We start from the raw sequence: 20,787 nt of genomic DNA, 5'->3' as shown, positions 1-20,787 counted from the left end.
ACAACTAATTAGACGTTGCTATGAATGGAAACGTTGCTCGGACATTCTCATTAGGGACGTTCCATTCCGTATTTGTCAGAAATGCGCATTCGCAATGCGATAAGGACAGAAATAGCACAAATACTCGTCAGAGAATTCAGTTCACACCATGTTCAGAGTGTTACTAAGGTGACTAAAATCATAAGAGTTTCGTTGCAAGAGAGGGAAAATGTGAAACAGGCTGGGAAAATCCTGACGTCCAAAATAAAAGAAATCCCCACGCCCACACCATCTGCTCAGTTTCTCTATTCCCAACATCGGGTATGTTCAGAAGATCACCTTGCTCAATATGGAAATGAGGGCAGTAGAAAGGTTGCGAGGGGACTCGATGAACATAGCCGACAACCTTTAAATCCCTGTTTCGATAGGAGGAGGCAGAATGAAAATGATCTTTTGAAACGTACTACTATTGTTGGGAGGAGACTGAGCCGATTCGAATTCGTGTTCGAGGAGTAACATATTATTATCAGCACGAATATTATGCTCACCCTAGAGACATCTGAGCAGAATAGAGATAATGCACAAGCTTTTCACGGGTTGTGGGACTGAATTGTGTTCAGTATTAAGACTCTAAACTGGGGAACAATTTCAATACTCATACAAAATACATTTGTAGCTAGGAATGACACGTTTCGTATTCAAAACAAGAGTAGTCAGTGGCTATTTGTGGTGTTAATCAACGCCTACGAATTTATGGTATCACGATATTGCAAGGTGGACCTATGCGAACGAGCCCTTTTGAGAAAAACCATCTGAATGTTTTGTAAAGCTAAAAGAAACTCAAAAAAATATTCAAAAAAGGCAGGAACTCAAAAGACTGCGACCATATGGTGGCAGGGTATCAAAGCGAAAACGGTCCAAACATATGCGAATTTGCATCTCTTTAAAAAATAGTGCACATGTGTTTTTTTGGCAGCAAGTAGAACACCAAAGAAACAGTCTGAAAGGGGAACCTCAGGGGGCCGCTAGTTTGGAATCGTTTAAAATTGCTACCAGGCATCAGGGACAACTTGATTAGGCATATCCCAAATTTTTTTGTGCTCATCACATCTCTGAGAAAAACAGTTATCACTCCTGGTTTTGGAAGTCATTTTCGGGCTTTAACAAGGCTCAACCACAGGGGTGAAACTGTGAGACGGGTTTTCTTAGAGACAAGTGACTAGCACAAAACAAAAATTTGGGATCTGCCTAATCAAACCATACTTTAAAGCCTGATAGCAATTTGGAACATTTCCGAACTTGCGACCCCTGAGGTGTTCTTGTTGAAATAAATGTGCTCGCAGTGGATGCAAAGCAGTTCAAATCTCATATAGATTTGATGTACACACAGGTCTTCAGGAATTGTCAGTATCTGAGAGACACAACGAAGAACTACTGTTTCGACTGCCAAAATGCTGTTGCTCAGTTCAATGTGAAAATTCCAGTTATTCCATGTCTTCCATCTGGAGTTACCGATAATCGCGTTTTGACTCTAACAGTGAGTCGAGCCTCTTCACAAAAATATTAAATAAGTGCAAATTAAGTTTCAAATAATATGAGCGAAAATGCATTCTCCACAAAGTTCGTTCACATAGGACAACCTTGGAACATCATGTGGTATGGTATGTGTGTGTAGTCTGTCCTCTCCTACTATTATACTCCCATCTTATCTAATGAGACAGTCGTCACTTGCTCAATCTTCATTCCCCTTCTTTCTGAGACAGCCAATCGATGCGCACAACCCAACATTATGAGGAGGAAGGCGAACGCGCACTGCTGGGTGTAAACGCGCTCTACCGAAATGTGATATAACTGGTCACGTTTTGTTCACTCACTTATATTTTGCTAGTTTTCACTTATCGGCAAAAATTTCATAATAAAATTTTGCAGTGAAAAAATAGCCAATTTTTTTATTACAGATCTTATGGCTGAATCTTATAAAAAACTGATAGTTCAACGACTAGAAGAAGTGAAACAAAAAAATAAACATATTGCAGCCATCTACAACAATTGTAAGTTGAAATTTCTGTATAACTATCAGTTACTAATACCTTGATTACAGACTCAAAGTTAGGCGAAGCATTAGAGAGGAAACATAAATATGGAACGACGCATACGGGTGGTTACTCCAAAGAAAACGAAGAATTACAACGAGTAAAAGATGAAATGGCGGAATTATATCGATCGAAGTGCCAAAATGATCAACGACTTATCAACGCAAATCATGCAATCACTGAGTACGAGAGGAAAACCAGTGAATTGATGGCGGAGTAAGATTTTGTCTCTTAAAACACTGAAATAAATCAAAATACTCAGAAAATTACTATTTTCAGAAAAATAAAACTAGAAGCCACGTCGAGCCAACTCTCAGGAAGATATGCACGTATAGAAGTGGAACTTCACAAAATAAGAATTGACAATGAGCAATTGAACGACGAACGGATAGCTACTAATGTTGGTTTTCACATCAAGAGAGCCAAAATGTAATAATAAATTTCAGACTACGGTAACTATGCTAACAAAACAAATACAGGAAATGGAAAACGATCGGATTCATTTTTTGAATAAGATTCGAGAACTGAATGAGACAAGAATTGATTTGCTGAACGCAGAGGTCGCACAGGAAGAACAGTTGGTAGAAACAGAACTTCTAAACATGATTTAATACTTTCAGAAGACGGCATTCGCGAGTTCAGGAAATGATAACTAATGTGGTACAAGATGTGACGGAGAAAGATTTTAAATTGTGAGTATTCAGTAGTAAAGCAAAAAATATTTCATTTTTCAGAGAAGCCATGTTGAAAAGAATGCCAGAAACGAATGCTAGCGGGGACTTACTTCTTGGCGATAGTCTTCCGTCGAGGGCCGAGTTCAACTTTGTGAGATTATCTGAAAACTTATTGTTAAAATGAAAAAGTATTCAGGAGTGCGACGAGGGAGAAGTAAACGATGTACATTGGCTGGATGGGGAAACGTTCGCTACTGGAGGATCGGATAGGAAAATTAAGATTTGGAAGACTGATGGGCATGGAGGACAAACAAGAATGTAAGAAATTCAGCCAGAACTTTGTAAACTAAAGATGTTTTTTTACAGCGATTCTCTTGCTGGAAGCAATGCAGCCCTAACAAGAATTGACTACGATCGTGATAGAAAGTTTCTGATTGCGTCTTCAAACGACAAGAATGTTAGAATTTGGAATCTTGACACATCACGTTTAATGGTGAGTAATGCGATATTGGCAGCACACAGAGTGGTGGGAGAGCTTCTATGATAAGGTGGAAGTTCTATTCCGTTGTAACCACTGAATCATTTATTTGTTTAATCGTTCAGTTGCTGCAGAGAAAATTGTTATGAAAGGGAATATAAACATAAACTGATTGAATTGATTTGCAACAAGCAGGATAAACGAACGATCACAGAGCATTTCGAGGTAGTTGACAAGCTCTGACTCAATATCTTCTTTTATCATTTGTTTCAACTGAACAAAGTATTACACAGAGAGATAGAGACGCAGAAAATTGATAAACCCTACTGAGAGAATAATGTTAAAATGAACAACTACAATATTTTTTTTACAGAGTACGCTGTCTGGACACGCTGATCAAGTCACATGCATCAAGTTCTACCAGTCACATTCTGCCGTATCAGGGAGTGCGGATAGAGTTATCAAAATTTGGGATCTTCAGAACCAAAGATGTGAGGAGATTCAGTTTTTTCTGTTTCATATTTGTGAATTACAGGTAGTCGATCACTGTTCCCGGCCTCTAAGATTTTGGATGTTGCTACTAACATGGGAGGGAGTCCATCTCTGTTTGCTAGTGGTCATTTCGACAAGAAACTTCGATTCTACGATGGTAGATCAACAGATCCAGTAAAAACTGTGGAGATGGGAGGTAGAATAACTTCTTTGGATGTCACTATGAGCGGATGTGAACTTCTGATTTCAACCCGAGACGACACAATCACTATGATTGATTTGCGCACGTTTCAGACAGTTCACTGCTACAGGTAAGAAATAAAAAAGTGTAAAGTGGTCGAGGTCAGCATTTGATAAAATACGTCTCACATGTCTGCGCAATGACCTTATTTCTGTGCTATTACTTCAAAGAAAAATATATCAGTAATAAGAGGAGAGATACGATGGGTGAAGAGGGGAGGCCCAATCAAAGAAGACTGACCGAACCTTGTTGCACTAGGAGGCGAAATTTGAAAGAAGAAAAGTAGGATACAAAGAAATCTCTGATGTGAATCTGAGAGACGCAGAACTTCTTGTGAGTTCTGGCATGTGGTTGTAAAATGAGAAGAACAAAGGGCACCAAGGAAGAGAAAAGGTATCTCTTATAATTAATGGATTTGTTTATTTCTGAGAGATTTATGACTTGAATGCGGAGCTAAACTTCTCTGGACCACAAGTGACTGAAGTAAAACTAGCTATGAATACTTTATTTTGACTTTGTTCATCGAAAGCTAGAAGAAACAGTCCAACGCGCTTTGAAAATTTTGAAAACCTATCTCTAGTTTATTCAGCCCACTCACTATGGTACGAAAACTTAAGATTCTTAGAGATAACGTTAGATGTTTCTTAGGAATGCCGTAAGAATTCATAAAGAAATAGAAGAGTATTGATCTTTTCTAGTAGCACAATTCCATCAATTTCCAGTAAAAAAGAAAAGTAAGTACGCAGCCAGAGTCGGAATGGAAGTAATAATTTCTGTCCGAATCGTCTCTTTTATACCCAACAAAATGGGCGGAGTCGGTCTCCAAAACCAAAACCGAACAGTGGCTCCACCCCCTTATCATTTTTATAGTCTCCGGGGATGAAAAAACTGATACTTGAACTGTTTTATTTCTTATTCTACACATAGAAACAGACAAAACGGAACGTGATGAATTCAAAATTATGGGAATTTTGCAAGAAAAATTTGTACAGTAACTCGTATACTACCTATAATACCAATGCATTCTGTCAGGGAAACGAAGAGAAGGGATGCTACAGTAATTATAAACGCCTTATGTTAGAGCTGTTGTTATGTTTTCTCAAAAAAATACAATATTCAATGCAAATGGTGAATACGTCGGCTACCGTAGGCATGTTGTTTAAACAAACGTAATTCCCACCTCGGTACCCGTACTAGTTATTAAATCAACAATAATGTGTAATTTACCACTTTTTACATCTTCTGTGAGCAATCAGAACACGTGAGAAAACATCATTGACGACACCAGAAAAAAACATTTCCACGTCAATTTGACCACTAAACAAGTGAAAGTTTTTCTAAGAAAGTGAACGATATGGCAAAAATAAAACTTATTAAATGGGAGACTTATTACACAAAGTTTAATAAAATAAATGATCGAAAACTAGTTCATCATGTGTTTAATTCTATTTTTACTACGCCTTTTAGATCCATCTCAAAAATATATTATTTCAGTGCTGAGAACTACCGTACAAGTTCGGATCTTTCGAGAGTTGTTTTGTCGTCTGGAAATGAGTATGTAGCGGCTGGAAGTTCAAACGGATCAATCTTCATTTGGAATAAAGAAAGCACGAAACTGGAGAAACGACTGTCTAGCAGTTCTGAGTGAGTTATCTGCATTTTTTGAAGTAGTATCTGAAGAATATGACAAACGACAAGACAAATATAACCTTCAGGACTATCTAAAAAGTCGGAAATCATTTTTTCATACCACATTTTAACACTGTCTTTTTTCAGTAACGCCATCTTCTCCTTATCCTGGAACCCAACTGGATACGGTCTCCTATCTTCAAGCAAGCAGAAAGTTGTGACTTTATGGAAATAATGTTTTCATTTTTCAACAATGTACACTTCCCTTGTATCTAACTTGTTAAGTTGCTTTCATTCCTAATTCACTTCATTACCGCAACAGATTCGATATTCTATCAACACGGCTAGCATTTCTTTCATTTGATTCTTTTTGCCAACTACTTCCAATCCATTTCAAACATCTTTCAGGACCGTTTTCTTACGAATACTTATTTTTGTATACTTTGTCTTTGCAAATTCAAATCTTTACCGATAACAGTTTTCAATGTTTATAACTTCTTTTAAAGTCTTTTGTTCTCAGTTTTATTCCTTCAGTTATTCATCGCAACCGGTGAGAACACGATGAGTTATATTCTTTCTTCTTGCCGAAAGGCTTTGTCGGTGTTTTTTGGGTTGAAGTGTTTGTTTTCTTAGAATGTGAAGCTAAAATATAGGACTTTTCAAATAAAAATGGGCCTAACTACGACCATCTGAAATAGCACAACTGAGAAGGGATCCTGATAAGTCGAGATGAAGTTCCGGGAGATGACACGTATTTAGCCTGATATTTTATATTTCTGAAACTGTTTTCAAGTTTTACTGAATGATCTTGGAACGGAAAAAGAGAGAAATAGCGTATGAATCATAGCAATCAGGAAAATAACATTATCACTCTTGGTTCTTCCAACGTTCTTGATTTCACTGGTGGGATAATCACAAGGTTGACTGAGTGGGTTAGTATCCATGTGGTCAGGGTTCAGCTTTTTCCTGTTATCTATTTTTGAAACTTTTCTGCAGAATTGGTAAACGTCATACACATTTTTGGAATCAGTGTATGCATTTTAGTGATACGTTTTTTGGCCTGAAAGTACATCTAGACTTCGGGTTTTTCTCTAGTGAAGGAGGAAACAAGAAATTACAGACAAAAACAACGTCATTCAACGGAAGCGTCGCGTACTAGAGAAATCGGCATGCCTTTTCAGAAGAAAATATTATATAAGAGTATCAGAGTCAAATTTTCAAAAGTAGCTCTTCAAGAGTTTTGCTTTATGAAAAGAAGGGTTCTCAAACGGGAGTTAAGTAATCATCAGCTGATGTGAGTTGGAATTGAAGAAAAACAGCATGAGAAAACTTGTTAACATTAAAAAAGGACACTATTTTGACGCAACTGAACATTTTTCGATACAACTCATAAAATAACCAGACGCTTGAAGCGATATTTTAAGGAATACCTCAACCTTATCCATTTTTATAACACCTTCAGATCCTGCAAGTACGTAATTTGTTTGGTATCTATCTAATGAGATCAGTTCCGTCGAGTACTCAATATTTTTAGAACACATTCTACTTACAGTTGGAACATTTGAAAATTGGACGATGGAAATTGAATTACGGTTCCGCTTCACCTACATATGATTGCGGCAAGTAACCCACTCACTGTTTTCTGTGTTTAAGAGACAATCTCTGACTGCCTCGAGCATAGGCCTACAGGCCATGTTACACATAAACCAAAGTGATCCGTTTTGGCTGATTTTTTGATATGTTAGTCCCCTAAGAATTCTAAGAATTTTATACTATACCAGATTAGGCTCCGCCCCCTTTGACCTACCGAAACGATCGATTAAAGTTGAAAAATGAAAATTTTTCTTTCGAAAGATAGGATCAAAATCGCTTCAGAAATGAATTGCCAGCCTTATTTTGTGCATTTTACAAGATAACAACTTTTCTCTAGCTTTCCTGCTTCATATAGAAAAAATCACTTTTTTGAAAATTTTCTCATTTTTTTCATGTTTTTTGGATTTTTCGGGTGATCGAAGTACTGTGGTCCGAAGTAAATTTATGATGATAAGAGACATATTTGTGTTGGCTATCTGAAACTACAAAGACTTGTCCCAGATTCCACTGTCTAGGTGAGTTACGATCAAAAAAGTGACGAAATTTGATGCATTTCAACGTACCCCCCTCCATGGTAAAAAATGGCTAGGTGACAAAAATTAAAAATATCTCTGATTCGAGTTATTCAGAGCTAGAATAATGCTCACACAACTTTTCAGACAATTCTGGCCATGTTTCAGTGAGTTACAGACACCTCCTCCATTTTTTCGAATCAAAAAGTTTGAGCTCTCGTAACTTTCCAGATCATAGCTCAAAATCTTAGAAACTTCATGAAAATGGTGAAACATATTTCAACAACACAAATAATTAGCTGAAAGTTGATTACAAAGAAAAATTCTGGTTTTTCATGTGCCAGAATAGCTGACTTTCGTAGATCCATGAAGCTAGCAGATATAAAATGAAACGAAAGTTGAACAAAAACATAGAAACTGACTTTCAGCTAATTATTTGTGTTGTTGAAATATGTTTCACCATTTTCCTGAAGTTTCTAAGATTTTGAGCTATGATCTGGAAAGTTACGAGAGCTCAAACTTTTTGATTCGAAAAAATGGAGGAGGTGTCTGTAACTCACTGAAACATGGCCAGAATTGTCTGAAAAGTTGTGTGAGCATTATTCTAGCTCTGAATAACTCGAATCAGAGATATTTTTAATTTTTGTCACCTAGCCATTTTTTACCATGGAAGGGGGTACGTTGAAATGCATCAAATTTCGTCACTTTTTTGATCGTAACTCACCTAGACAGTGGAATCTGGGACAAGTCTTTGTAGTTTCAGATAGCCAACACAAATATGTCTCTTATCATCATAAATTTACTTCGGACCACAGTACTTCGATCACCCGAAAAATCCAAAAAACATGAAAAAAATGAGAAAATTTTCAAAAAAGTTATTTTTTCTATATGAAGCAGGAAAGCTAGAGAAAAGTTGTTATCTTGTAAAATGCACAAAATAAGGCTGGCAATTCATTTCTGAAGCGATTTTGATCCTATCTTTCGAAAGAAAAATTTTCATTTTTCAACTTCAATCGATCGTTTCGCTAGGTCAAAGGGGGCGGAGCCTAATCTGGTATAGTATAAAATTCTTAGAATTCTTAGGGTACTAACATATCAAAAAATCAGCCAAAACGGATCACTTTGGTTTATGTGTAACATGGCCTGTAGGCTTGAGCGAGACATTGTCTCTTAAATCCTTTCTGAAACGCGAAGCAATAATCTATTCAGAAAAACAGTCCAGTTCATATGATTTTTTCAGATTTCCCAACATGAGATTCACGACTTACTGCATTTTTGAAACTTCCAATTTACTTCAGTTGTGAAACTCCTTCCATATTTTTAAAGGCAGCCTGAAGTATAATTTGCGAAATCCCAAAATGCGTTCATGACACCGTGGAATAAATTGAAAATAAATTATCATCTAATAAATAAAATGTCGGAAACATAATGACAAGTGAAATTCAGGGAATTAAAATTATGGCAAAAATCGGTAATCAATAAATTATATCTACATAATCGGTAGCACGAATCAAACGGTATTGCAATTTGGAAGCCTATTCGAGAGAAGTGAGCATCAGAAGCTGTTTGAGCACTTTGGTTTGAGAAGTTTCACGGATTTCACCAGCCAGGAACATTTCATCGACGACAGTATACACTTTGTAAAAGTTGAAGACCAAGTCAAGCTCGCACACGTTGTGGAAATATTCGTTGAGCACCTGAAAATAAGATTGATTTGATGTGGTCTCATCACTATGAAAAATGCGGTTTTAAATGTTTCAGTTGACTAGGTTCAAAATTCAGAAAATATTTTCATAAAGCTGTTATAACTGTTCTCTTCAAATCGATCTCTCGGGCAACAACCGGGTTAGCGGAAGTTTGGCTAGCAGACAAACTTGTTTTTTTCTTTTAAGATGAAGAAGCTGCAAGTTTACTTCTGAATAGAATTCCGCTGGTACTAGGCGTGAGAAGCACTAGGGTACGATTCATCGTACTCTATTACATCTTCACATGGCCGAACGTCATATAGTTTTTAAAGTTCTTCATATAGTTTCTAAAGCTTTACATTTGGATAGACTGCCCACTTAAGAAATGCGCTAATCCACATCACAAAACAAAAGTGAGAAACTTGTTGGTGAACGATTTTGCTGTAAACATCCGATTGAAACACTTACCTCGACAAAGTTATGAATGGCTTCCAAGTAGTAAAGGTTGTTATCCGTGATGTCAACACAAATGCAGAAGTAGAGTCCGGCGTAACGACGATAGACAATTTTGAAGTTGCGGAACTCGACGAAGTTGGTGTGCTTGGCGTCTCGAACTGTCACACATGCATGTACTTCCTCGATCAGCTTCTGAAAGGAGATTGATTCATGAATCAATACTCAATATGAAAACCACTCACTTGTTTCTCATCATCATCAAAATGCATGTACCATTTGGCCAATCTAGTCTTTCCGGCACGGTTTTGGATCAGGATAAAACGGATCATCTGAAAAAATAAGAGTTCAAAGATGGAGCAAAAGTTTTTAATAGAAATACACAAGACAAAAAGTTAATTTAACAATTTTTCTACTTCTAAGAGAAAAATCTGGTAAAAAGCTGCCAAAAAAAGGGCAGAAACCGTGAAAATTGATTAATCGATGCGGAGTCCGCGTAAATGCATTTTCTGTGTCTCCACCGCCCTGTGTACACTCTTGTCGGTGTGTCTCTTCCCCTCGAGACCCACAGGGCAGAAAAATGTGTCTCCCTTGAAACCTCCCCCCGTCCACGGAGACAAAGACGACCCCTCTCTCTTCTCCATAATACGATACGAGTCGTGGGCGACAATAGCCGTATGGATGACGACGTTCGTATAGTGAGGGAAGCGCGGAGAAAAAATGAGGATTACCAGGGTTTTCAAAAAGCGCAAAGCGGTAATGATGAGACGAATCAGAAACATTTCAACGATGATCTCTGAATAAAATGAAAACTATGATGCGAAACTGGTTAATGGGAGCAAAATAGAAAGAATAACCTTGCGTTGGGCAATCTTTAAAAGTCAAGATGACACAAATTTAAACTTTTGATCTTATTTCTATTCAAATAGTGATGGTTAAGGGAGCGTGAAATGAACATATATAAACGTTGTTTTTGGGATATAGGAAAAACTGTATTTTCTAGTTTTCAAAGATTCGTGTTTTGTGCAGAACTCCGATTTTGCGTAGTTTGCATGCTACTTTTTCAATTATCAGATTATTCTTGCATCCACTGATTTGTACTGAAAACCTCAATACGACAATGCTTCTGAACAAGTTTTAATATGAAACTGATAGCTTTGACGTCTGGATAATAAGTTTCAAATCCTTTGATGCAAGTTTGGGATGAACTATTGTTTTTGAACTAACGCGGCATCCAACATCTATGACAAAACTGAACATAGTTTTATACAGACATACTGTTAATGGGCAACGGATTGAATAGAGTTCGGAAGGTATACAACCATGGGAATGAAAAAGTATAGGCTTTCAAATTGGATATTTGAAACTAATATCTGAAACCGTGAAATTGTACTACCAGCTGTTTAAGACTTTTCGTTTCCAATCTATCTGTTGGTTCAACATTCATTACCAAACACACCAATCTGTTCTTTACTCAGGATACGCTGGATTCCAATGAGTTCATCAAAACGTTGACTATCAGAGCAAAACGAGACGCTTCCCAGTTTTCTCCTATTTTCCCTCTCTTCTTGCATCACTTTCCTTTGTTATCCTTGAAACTTACTTTTTGATCCTTCCTTTATTTCATAACCCTCTCTATTGTCCACACGATTGCAGAGGTGAGATGAGAAAGGGAAGTCCACTCACTTGTCCCATGTCCGATTAAACCGATTACAGAGTTTTGATTTCCTACCGGCGTGTTCCGTTTTGCACTCTTAATCCACTTTTTTGAATGTGGAGACTTCACGAACACAGATATTCCCGCCCTCTTTTTGGATATATATTTATACCAGACAATCATCGAATCTTGAACTTTTCCGGTTGTCTTTTTCTATTTTTTAACCAATGAAATGAGATTGATGGAAAAATTGTATCTATTGACGTGTCACGTCAAGTGCTCAAATCCGCATTAAAATCAACTGACCGTTCTGAGGTGTCCTCTGTCGAATGTCTACAATGTCCAGTCCACTATTTCCGATTAGCATTATTATTTTGCCGGGCGCCTCTCGCACCGTTAGGTTAGCCGCCGTGTGGCTACTGGTTTTCCGGCGTAAATGTCTATGGGCAGGTAAAAGTTTTGCGAAAAAGCATCGGCCACAGCGTTCAACCCTCACATCTCCTCATATCAATTACAATTCCCTACCGCTATACTCATAACTATTATTTTCATTTGCATTCCCACGCTTCCACAGATTCAAGTACATTGACTTGTTGTTCCAATCTTCCAAATTTGAAATCTGAAATATTCACCGGATTTAATCACTTCAGAACAATTTCGCCGAGGCTTATTTGTGGATGTATGGACTTTGTGCTCCTACTTGTTCTTCTTGTAGCCACAGGTACTTTTTTAAAATCTTATGGATTGTTTCTGAGCAAAATCTGTTGTTTTTAGTCCAAGTGAGGGCGAAACTGTTCGAAGAACGTGTGGAAGGACAGAAGATCGAAACAGATACAAAAGTGTTCGAGATAGACAAAAAGAAGTTACAACAGTATTGGCAGTATGCAACAACCATGGCTCTTATCAAGGTAGGGTATTTTTAGTCTGTTGTAAAATATAAAAAAAAGTTATGAAATTATTATATTATAAAAATGAGTCATTTCAAACCAGTCTATTCAGTTTCACAAAATGAGTTTTCTACGTTCACCAACTTCCCATATCATAGCTGCTTTCAGGCGCATACCCGCTCTGCACTAGAAGAACTTCCACGAATCGAACGAATTGTATTCGAAGAGTGTGCAAGAGACTCCTCTACAGTGGTTGCAGTATCAAAGTGTGCAGTCAAAGTTCTAGACGCTAGAGAAAATGCAAAACTCTATACCACAACTAGACCTCCACCTAGACTATCATTTCAAGATTTGCCTCGTCCACTTATCAAACAAATTTATGTTTCACCGTCACGTACTTACGTGGAGAAAAAGTATCAGATGCCCGAAGCGAGTCAGAAAATTACATCGTCAAACCTCTACTATAGTTCCATACACCATCAGTGGGTTCAAAATCCGATTCGTCGACAAATGCAAAGCAGAAGAAGAAGATTTAAGAGAAGAGATGAGATGATGGAAGCTTACGACTTGTTTTTAGAAGAGCAGAGGAATTTGAAGAAAGCTGAAAATGCGTTGAAAAAAGTCATTGAAGATCCAGTCGAACGGAATATGTTTGGACTACCAAGACACATGTCGATGCCAAGATCGAAACGAGATATTCAAGGTGAGACGATCAAGCATCAGCAACATCATACTTCTAATTTTTCAGAACCAGTCCAGCCAGAACAAAATGTGACAGCTACGAGGCCAGCGATAGACTTGCCAAAACTTGCTTCCAAATACTTTCAGCGAATAGTCGGTTAGTGTGTGTATCAGAAGAAAAAACACAAAAAAAGTTCGGTGCCTCATGCTGGAATCGAACCAGCGACCTTCTGTTTACTAGACAGACGCTCTGCCACTGAGCCAATGAGGCGGACGGGAGACGCTATCCGCAGGCGCGTGAAATAGAGAGAAAGTGATTAGACGCATGTCGTGAAAAATTCAATTGTCGTGGTGGACAATGTATCGTTGTTGCAATTGCTTAGCGTACTTGTTTATTCAGGTGCTCTGAAATATCAAAAAGAAAATTTTAGCATCTGCTGAATGAATAAATGTAAATAGGATTCTCTGTTCAATTGTAATTCAGTTTGTTTCTGCATGTCATTTCAAAGTATTGGAATTCTGACATTAAGATTTTTTGATCTGCCGCACCGCATCTTTCTAAATATTCCTCGAAAATTTTTTTGTTTTCAGAAGGACCGACTGGCCAACGTGATCATTTGGCTAACATCCGCCGTATTCGAAATCACTATCTTCGTGTTGAGAAATGCAATGGCTATTTCAAATTGATGAACGATGAAAACAAAAAGTACGTTTTTGAAACACAATAAGGGCAGAGATCACTCACCAACCGGTTTCTTCATTTTTTTCTCTCAAAGCCGAGCGCGAGCGTCAATTACTTGCCCTGCCACATTTCAACTATGGTCATTTGGGATTAGCCGTGATTAGCGTCTGACGACAAACCAGAGCTAACTAGTATGACCGATAGATGGTCAGTGTTGTGAAATTAAGATTGACAGGCGTGAACTTTTTAATAGAGCAATGTGCTTCATCAGATGAGTTTATGGGGAGTAATGACACGTGGACATGAAAAACCAGATTGTTGGCATATAATTACCGTAATAGATACGAAATGAACATTTGTCTAGTTTGACCAACGGAAGAAAAAAGTATAGTTCGAGTGTAGTGTGATGCCCGTAGTAGTCGTTATTACAAATAAATAGTTAGACATGAAAATCGAAAAAATAAAAAAAAGAACTTCCCATGCCGGGAATCGAACCCGGGCCGCGTGGGTGAAAACCACGAATCCTAACCACTAGACCACATGGGACTATGAGTATGCATCGCTGTGAGACAGAGACATTCCGATAGAAAGCGAGAGAGTGGAACAAGAGAGACTCAATGTCAAGACTCCCGACCACACAGACCGGGAAAAGAGGGCGCAACAAAATAAGTCTGAATTTTCAGAGTCTTTGACCAATTGAAACTGCCTATCAATAGTGAAGCTCCAAAAATTGAAAATGAGAATGATGCATTCCAAAAAATTGTGGACATTGTCAATCAATTCTCTGTAAGTAAATGTAAATTGCAGGAAAAAAAACTAAAAATTAAATTTTCCAGGCTTCTGAAGTTGGACAGAAAAAGTTTTCGTTCTTATCTCCTCGCATATTTTCAATAATGCCAGAGGGAAAACCAAAGAACCGGTTTCTATCTCCAACCCTTCTCTCGTTTCAAAAAGATGGATTCTTCTCGTTACCAGACATTTTTGATGTGAGTAATGAATCGAATCTTATGAGTACATCCGACTATTCAGATTGTTTCCTCTAATCAGAGATACCAGCAATTAATGTTAGAAGCTATTTTGGACTTGAGTGGTGCTGGTATGGCAATGGAAGAGCTTCTTGCAAAAATAGAACCAGAAATGCAGTTCATGGAACAAGTACAGTACCCCATGGTTCAGAAAATGAGTCGACAAGATATAAATTGGCTGAAGTAAGTGACCGATTAACAGAAATAAAAACATTATTATTGTATTAAGAGCACGACAGCTGTTCACTGAAAGTCAATCAGCTGAGTATAAGAAAAATGGATTCGCACATCTCACAGAAGATCAAATTCGATTAGTGTATGCTGGTAAAAATAATCGGTTTCCGAACTAGTATATATTTTTGAATTTGAGATGATCCATCGAGCTACATTCCAATTACCAACATGACTAGACCGGAGAGAGATGCTAGAATAGAAACTGCAATAAGAAAACTAGCAGCTGAAGGGAGACCTCAATGGCCATATTGGAATGGTTCTGGTAAACGAATGAAAAGAGCTGGAGGTGGGGACACAGATGGAGGAGATAATATACCAAATTATCCGGAAGGAGAACATATTGGTGATGTTGAGTTTATGGTGTTGAAGGTAATAAGAAAATAAGAAGAATATAAAACATCTGAGTCAATTTAGCCACATGCGTTTGCCAATCTGATCAATTTTGGTGTATCGATGGAAGCAATGGTTCTCTCACCACATGCATTTGTTTCGGAAATTATGAGGCCCGAAGCTCTAAAAGTGAGCTCCTCTTTTTTCTAAAAGCCCCCACAACAATTTTTCAGCTGGATGTTCTGTCTCCTCGTGCGTTCATTGCAACTGTACTTTCCCCATCTGCACTAATTGCAAGAATCCTCTCTCCAACAGCTTTCCGTGCAGAAGTACTCTCCCCAAGAGCATTGACTGCATGGGTGTTATCTCCAGAAGCGTTGATTGCTGAAGTCTTAACACCCAGATTCCTGGAACCAAGAGTTCTCTCTCCAGAAGCATTGGTCATTGATGTTCTCAGTCCCGGTATCCTCGCTCCTCACGTTCTATCTTCAGAAACTATTGGTGTGATGATATTGAGTCCGAATATCTTATCACCCAGAATTGCTAGTGACGAAAAGTTTTTAGTCGAGGTAGGCTGACTACTTACAACTTTTACTACTGCATACTACTAAAGCTATTCAGGTTCTCTCCCCTCATATTCTGGGTGGCCCACATAGTGAAGAAGAAGAGCACAGCAATATTGAAATCGGGTCAGGCTCTCATGAAGGGCATTCTCACTCTCACAAGAACGAGCACAAGGCCACAAATCATTCGAACCATCATCAATTACATCGCTCTATCTTCCACCATGGTGCACCTACATCCATAAGATCTCAATCTCAAGTACCCCACAATCCGTTTTTATCAAGATTCAAGAAACGTTGAATAGGTTCAACCTACTTGTCATTGTATTGAATATTCTATTTTTCCTGTTTATATTTCCTTTTTATTTATTTATTCTGCTTCTCTTCTCACTTTGCAACAATTTATCAGGTACAAAAACAATTGACCGTTAGGGCAGTACAACTTCCTGTTTCATGACTTTCAATACTTATTGCTTCTTCTTCTCTTGTCTCATCAACTCTTTTCAAACAACACTGTCAAAGATTCTGTCACTTTGTGACACAATAATGACACTTGTTTACACTCTCCAGTTATTTTGTTCTTTAAACCGGTTGTTCACATCTGCTTTCGCTTCTCTTTCTAACTTATTTGCTTATGGGTTATTTCAAAATGCTCTTTCCAGATTAGAGCTCAAGCATTTTCAATAAATTATTTTATTCAGATGAAGAGTGAAACTTTTACAAATTCACAAAACCATTCAAATAAAAGTAAAACATTATGAGAAACAGAATGACGACGGCACAGGTTATCCCAGCAAACGCAGATGGCATTCGACGTCGACCACTTTTGTCTTCCTCGCCTTTGACTTCTGGAAGAATAGAAAAACCAGAAGAAGAAATCGAAGTAACATGAGGATTAGCATGAAACAAGTAGTCAAAACTTACCGACACTGATGGTGGAACACGTTTTGTGACCTTTTCCAATAGTGATGAGGTAGTCAGGTCGGTCAATGCTGAAAATGAAAGTGTGTAGTGTTCAAAGAACTAATTTACACTTTTTCAAGTTTACAATAAATTCAAGTTTTGCTATGTTTCAACTAAACAAAAATCGTTATAACAATATTTTTGCTTACTACAATGGGAACTTCGATAGGTAAGCTTTTCGTATGAGTTCTTCACGGTAAACCACTGGATCGAATTCTGATGTAGATATATATGCAGGGTAGGGACCATCTGTTAGTACGGGTGATGACCTCGGTGTGATAATCTACAATAACATATAAACCACTGAATACTAAATTTACTGACCAACCTGTATACACGAAAAAGTGGAAGGCAGTTTAGACGGCATCCGGCAACAAACTGAATAGTTTTTGAAGAAAAACAAAGTAGTTGGGTGGTTAAGACGAGGTGGTAAGAAGCGGTGAGAAGAAGTGACGGCAAACGGGACGGCATAGCTGAACTCGCAAGATTAGACGGGAATTGTTGCAGTCATTTGGGGATAAGTCGATGAAGAAAAACGGGAAAGTTTTGGTAAATCTGAAGGAATCGGAAGCTATCTGAGTCATTGTGGTTATGTAGCCAAACATGTTGTAAAATTAACATTTTTATGAGTGTCAGTTTTTCAAATAATTCACTTTCAATATTCAACTACAGTTTTGTTGCTTCTAACGTGTTTGTTTGAATTTCTTTCTCAAACTTGTTGCTGGGAATTTCCAATAACAGGATAACCAGAGCGAGAAACCTCGACAAACATCACATTTCCTATTTAATGGATCTTTGATTAAAACCAAATCCGTTAGTTTTGACTCTAACATCTCTCCTCTTCCCGAAAACTAGATGTATACACATTTCCTCCTAAAATTTGAACGATCGTCTTGAGTACTGCGTGTTGACAACATATTGTTGACATTGGCATCTCACCCGTTTCTAAACTCAATTTTCCCAATTTTTGACGTCTTATTTGATAACAATGAGTTGGAATTGTGTTTGATAAAAAATATGTGGTAGTGGTGAGGAGTGCTTTGTGCAGCTGTTTCCGTTGTGACTCAACTCGCATTGCTCCTCACATTTTCTTTCCGCCAAGCATCCGTTCTTTTGCCTAAAAGAAGAATTGACCAGTTGAAACCTCACCATATTTCTTTACTTCCATTTTCCTTAAATTCGAGTCCATTCCATTAAAAATGAATCACCCAATTGTCTTATTTTTCTCAATTTGTTTTTCTCTCCCGATTCCTACATGCTCCAATCAATTTTTCGTGAGCTGGCGGCTGTTCTTCACATAATAATTCATTTTCTTATCGCCAATCACTCGCGACCCACTGAACCTTCATCAAGCTGAACCACGTGAAATGTCGAAGAAGAGAAAAGAGAAAACGATACGTCTCGGTCGAAAAAAATAGTGAGCTGGTCGTTGATGAGACCTCTGCTTCTTCCTCCTGTTCACACAATACCATAGGCTACAAACCTCAAAATTTCAAGTGTGTCTGTGTTCATTTTGTTATTTTCTTGTTCTTTCTCCGCTACAGACTATATAGAGTATCAAGGTACGTTTATCTCAAAAAATAACCGAACAAAATTATATCAAGTGATAGTAACATCACCGAAAGTGTGATCGCTAGTAAGGTACACCACTACGATCAAGAGCGTTTTCAAAACAAAATAGTATTGTTGGCCGATGAAATCACGAATTTCGGAGAAAAACGTGATAGATCAGTCAGAACAGAATTGTCTCTCAAAGACTACTGGTAGTACATATTTAAGTGACTGTTTCATGATAGGTCATTTTTAACAGATCACTTTTAAAGTGTTAAAAAGTACCCGCGAATGCCACAAAAAGTGTAAGTTGGATGCCGCAGGAGGTCGTGAATGATATGATAGTGGTATCTTATCACTCATCTCATTTTTGTTGCTTTCATCTTATCCTTTTAGTTTCAATTTTACAATTTTTGATTTTGAAGGAATTTGAAGAATTATGGTTCAAATTTCAGGTTAAAACTTTTGAACAAGAGCTGATCTGAGAAAGCTAAACCTCCTCTGACTTATATGAACACTGACACTATTTGAATACTTTACACCGTTCCAACTGACTGTTCTCTAACTTCCCAGTTGATATATTCTATCCAGATTTTGACGGCATCCGAAATTTACTATGAATGTACGCATCCATCCATAACCCAATCCGTAAGCCGTTGATTTGGAAATAATTGGATGTAGTTGTCCGCCATCGACACTTTCAAGCCATTTTTCGACGGTGCCAACCAATCAACCAGTCATTTTTCCTACTTCATTGTTCCCGTCTTCCTTCATCACCTTATTCCTATCCTTTTTCTTCCTCTTATTTCAAATCACTTTAACCAATTGGTCTGTGTCGATCGGAGGCCGCAACAAGACGAGACGAAAAAGAGTGTTGTAATAGAACAACAGATTGAAGCACACATAATTAAGAGAGAGGGGAAAGTGGCCGAAGCATTGTTGTTGTTCTTGAAAAGAGTTCAACAGTAGAACAAGTAAACCACTAACAACTTCTCGATCAAACAAACAAAAACAGGAAAATGTTGATTCTCTCCCCAATTTCCATATAATAACCATTATTTTTCTTCGATTCCTTTCCTCTCAACCTTTTCTCAAATTTCCCCTTATTTCCCCAGAGTGATGCGAGTTTTAATTTTTCTACTCTTTTCTCTTATGGCACCAACGATTAACAGCTGCAGTCATTCATTCTTCTTCTTGAATTTCTCATGGTCTAGAATATAAATCATTTTCTTCTCATTTCAGATTTCATTACCCCTCCAAAATGTCTCAAATGCGATCTCGCACGTCGTCGAAATCTCGTTCTCGGCAACTATGGAAAAAGGTGAGTTAACCCAAAAAAAACGGGGAGGAGGGTAAAACAAGAGAGGGAGAGATTTAGCGCTCTCTAACCAAAAAAAGTTCAAATGAAAACCACAAAATTTGAAGGCCTCTGTTGTTTCGTTTTTCTAGTTGACAATTTCTATGCTGCACTGCAAATAATTGGTTGGAAAACACTTTTTCTCTGAGTTGCGAAAGCCATTTAAAGAAAAAACGGAATTGGAGGAAACAATTGGCAGCCGAGGGCTTTTCAAGAAATAAGTACTTCTTTAATCGTTTTCGAAATTTTTTACTTCAATGTTTCTTCTGTAATTCTTTTCCCATAGATTCCATAATGACGCTTTAGTTTTTTACTTTTCCACACTTTCTGAATAATTTATAAGACTTTAGCAATAGGAAAAAAGTTGTTGCATTCTCAAGATTTATCTCATTTCTTTTCTCAGAAAAGTTTTATGATCGCAAAAACTAAATCCGATTATACTCCCAGTTGTATCTGAAATTTGATATTTTCCGTCTACCTATATGGGCTCAGGTGTATTGAGCAGCTCCTCTTAGAGCTATGACAACATTATGGTTGAAGCATTTCCATGCGCCTTTTTTCTCTTTTTTTTTGTTTTTCGTGATCCACGTTCCAAATTTTTTGATTTAAAAAATTGCACTACGCTCTACCTCACTAGGAAGGTCTAGTTCATGTTAGTCATTATTGCTTGTTCACTTTCGAAACTTTCCTTGTGTTTACTTACTGACCATTTGAATCATCTTCCAGTCTTCTCGATATATCTTTTTTCCACCATGACTCAATTTATTCGCCCACTCATCAATACATATATTTGTTGTCTTTTCTGACTGAAGATTCATACAAATTCCATGATTTTCAGGCCTTCTCACAGAAAAACATGTTTTCCTCTCCTTTTTTTCATTCCCTATGCGCTAATTGGTTTGCTCCGAGTCACTTTTTTTGGAAGAAACAGCTTTAGTCAAAACCAAAACCAACATGTTTTGTGTGAACGAATGATGCGAATGCCTTTAATTTGAATGCAATTGCATATTCAAAACTTGGCGAAGAAC

The 20,787-nt window shown here is 37.6% G+C and overlaps 4 protein-coding genes across 4 annotated transcripts; 2 read left to right on the top strand and 2 right to left on the bottom strand.

Moving 5' to 3' along the window:
- Positions 1-1,630: 1,630 nt before the first annotated feature.
- Positions 1,631-5,821, top strand: GCK72_024263 (uncharacterized protein; the record flags this gene model as incomplete). Its single annotated transcript, XM_003118006.2, has 13 exons — positions 1,631-1,640; positions 1,938-2,030; positions 2,081-2,288; positions 2,352-2,472; positions 2,519-2,649; positions 2,693-2,764; positions 2,807-2,897; positions 2,943-3,064; positions 3,113-3,239; positions 3,598-3,715; positions 3,760-4,027; positions 5,452-5,601; positions 5,734-5,821. 13 exons carry the CDS (start codon positions 1,631-1,633, stop codon positions 5,819-5,821), a joined length of 1,599 nt encoding a protein of 532 aa, XP_003118054.2.
- A 3,405-nt stretch (positions 5,822-9,226) lies between these two features.
- On the bottom strand, positions 9,227-10,161 carry GCK72_024262 (uncharacterized protein; the record flags this gene model as incomplete). The annotated part of the gene is made up of 3 exons (XM_003117896.2): positions 9,227-9,388; positions 9,845-10,024; positions 10,075-10,161. 3 exons carry the CDS (start codon positions 10,159-10,161, stop codon positions 9,227-9,229), a joined length of 429 nt encoding a protein of 142 aa, XP_003117944.1.
- Positions 10,162-12,167: 2,006 nt separating this feature from the next.
- Positions 12,168-16,189, top strand: GCK72_024261 (uncharacterized protein; the record flags this gene model as incomplete). Its single annotated transcript, XM_053735801.1, has 13 exons — positions 12,168-12,207; positions 12,261-12,394; positions 12,542-13,076; positions 13,122-13,211; positions 13,646-13,760; positions 14,420-14,522; positions 14,573-14,722; positions 14,766-14,944; positions 14,991-15,085; positions 15,132-15,364; positions 15,410-15,514; positions 15,559-15,894; positions 15,947-16,189. The coding sequence occupies 13 exons, from the start codon at positions 12,168-12,170 to the stop codon at positions 16,187-16,189; spliced, it is 2,358 nt and encodes a 785-aa protein (XP_053579367.1).
- A 416-nt stretch (positions 16,190-16,605) lies between these two features.
- Positions 16,606-17,218, bottom strand: GCK72_024260 (uncharacterized protein; the record flags this gene model as incomplete). The annotated part of the gene is made up of 4 exons (XM_053735800.1): positions 16,606-16,736; positions 16,813-16,880; positions 17,001-17,134; positions 17,180-17,218. 4 exons carry the CDS (start codon positions 17,216-17,218, stop codon positions 16,606-16,608), a joined length of 372 nt encoding a protein of 123 aa, XP_053579366.1.
- Between the last annotated feature and the right edge of the window lie 3,569 nt (positions 17,219-20,787).

The sequence above is a fragment of the Caenorhabditis remanei genome, chromosome X, assembly GCF_010183535.1.
Source record: "Caenorhabditis remanei strain PX506 chromosome X, whole genome shotgun sequence".
NCBI lineage: Eukaryota > Metazoa > Nematoda > Chromadorea > Rhabditida > Rhabditidae > Caenorhabditis > Caenorhabditis remanei.
The sequence above is the reverse complement of the archived record's forward strand: the minus strand, read 5'-3'. Positions and strand labels throughout refer to the sequence as shown.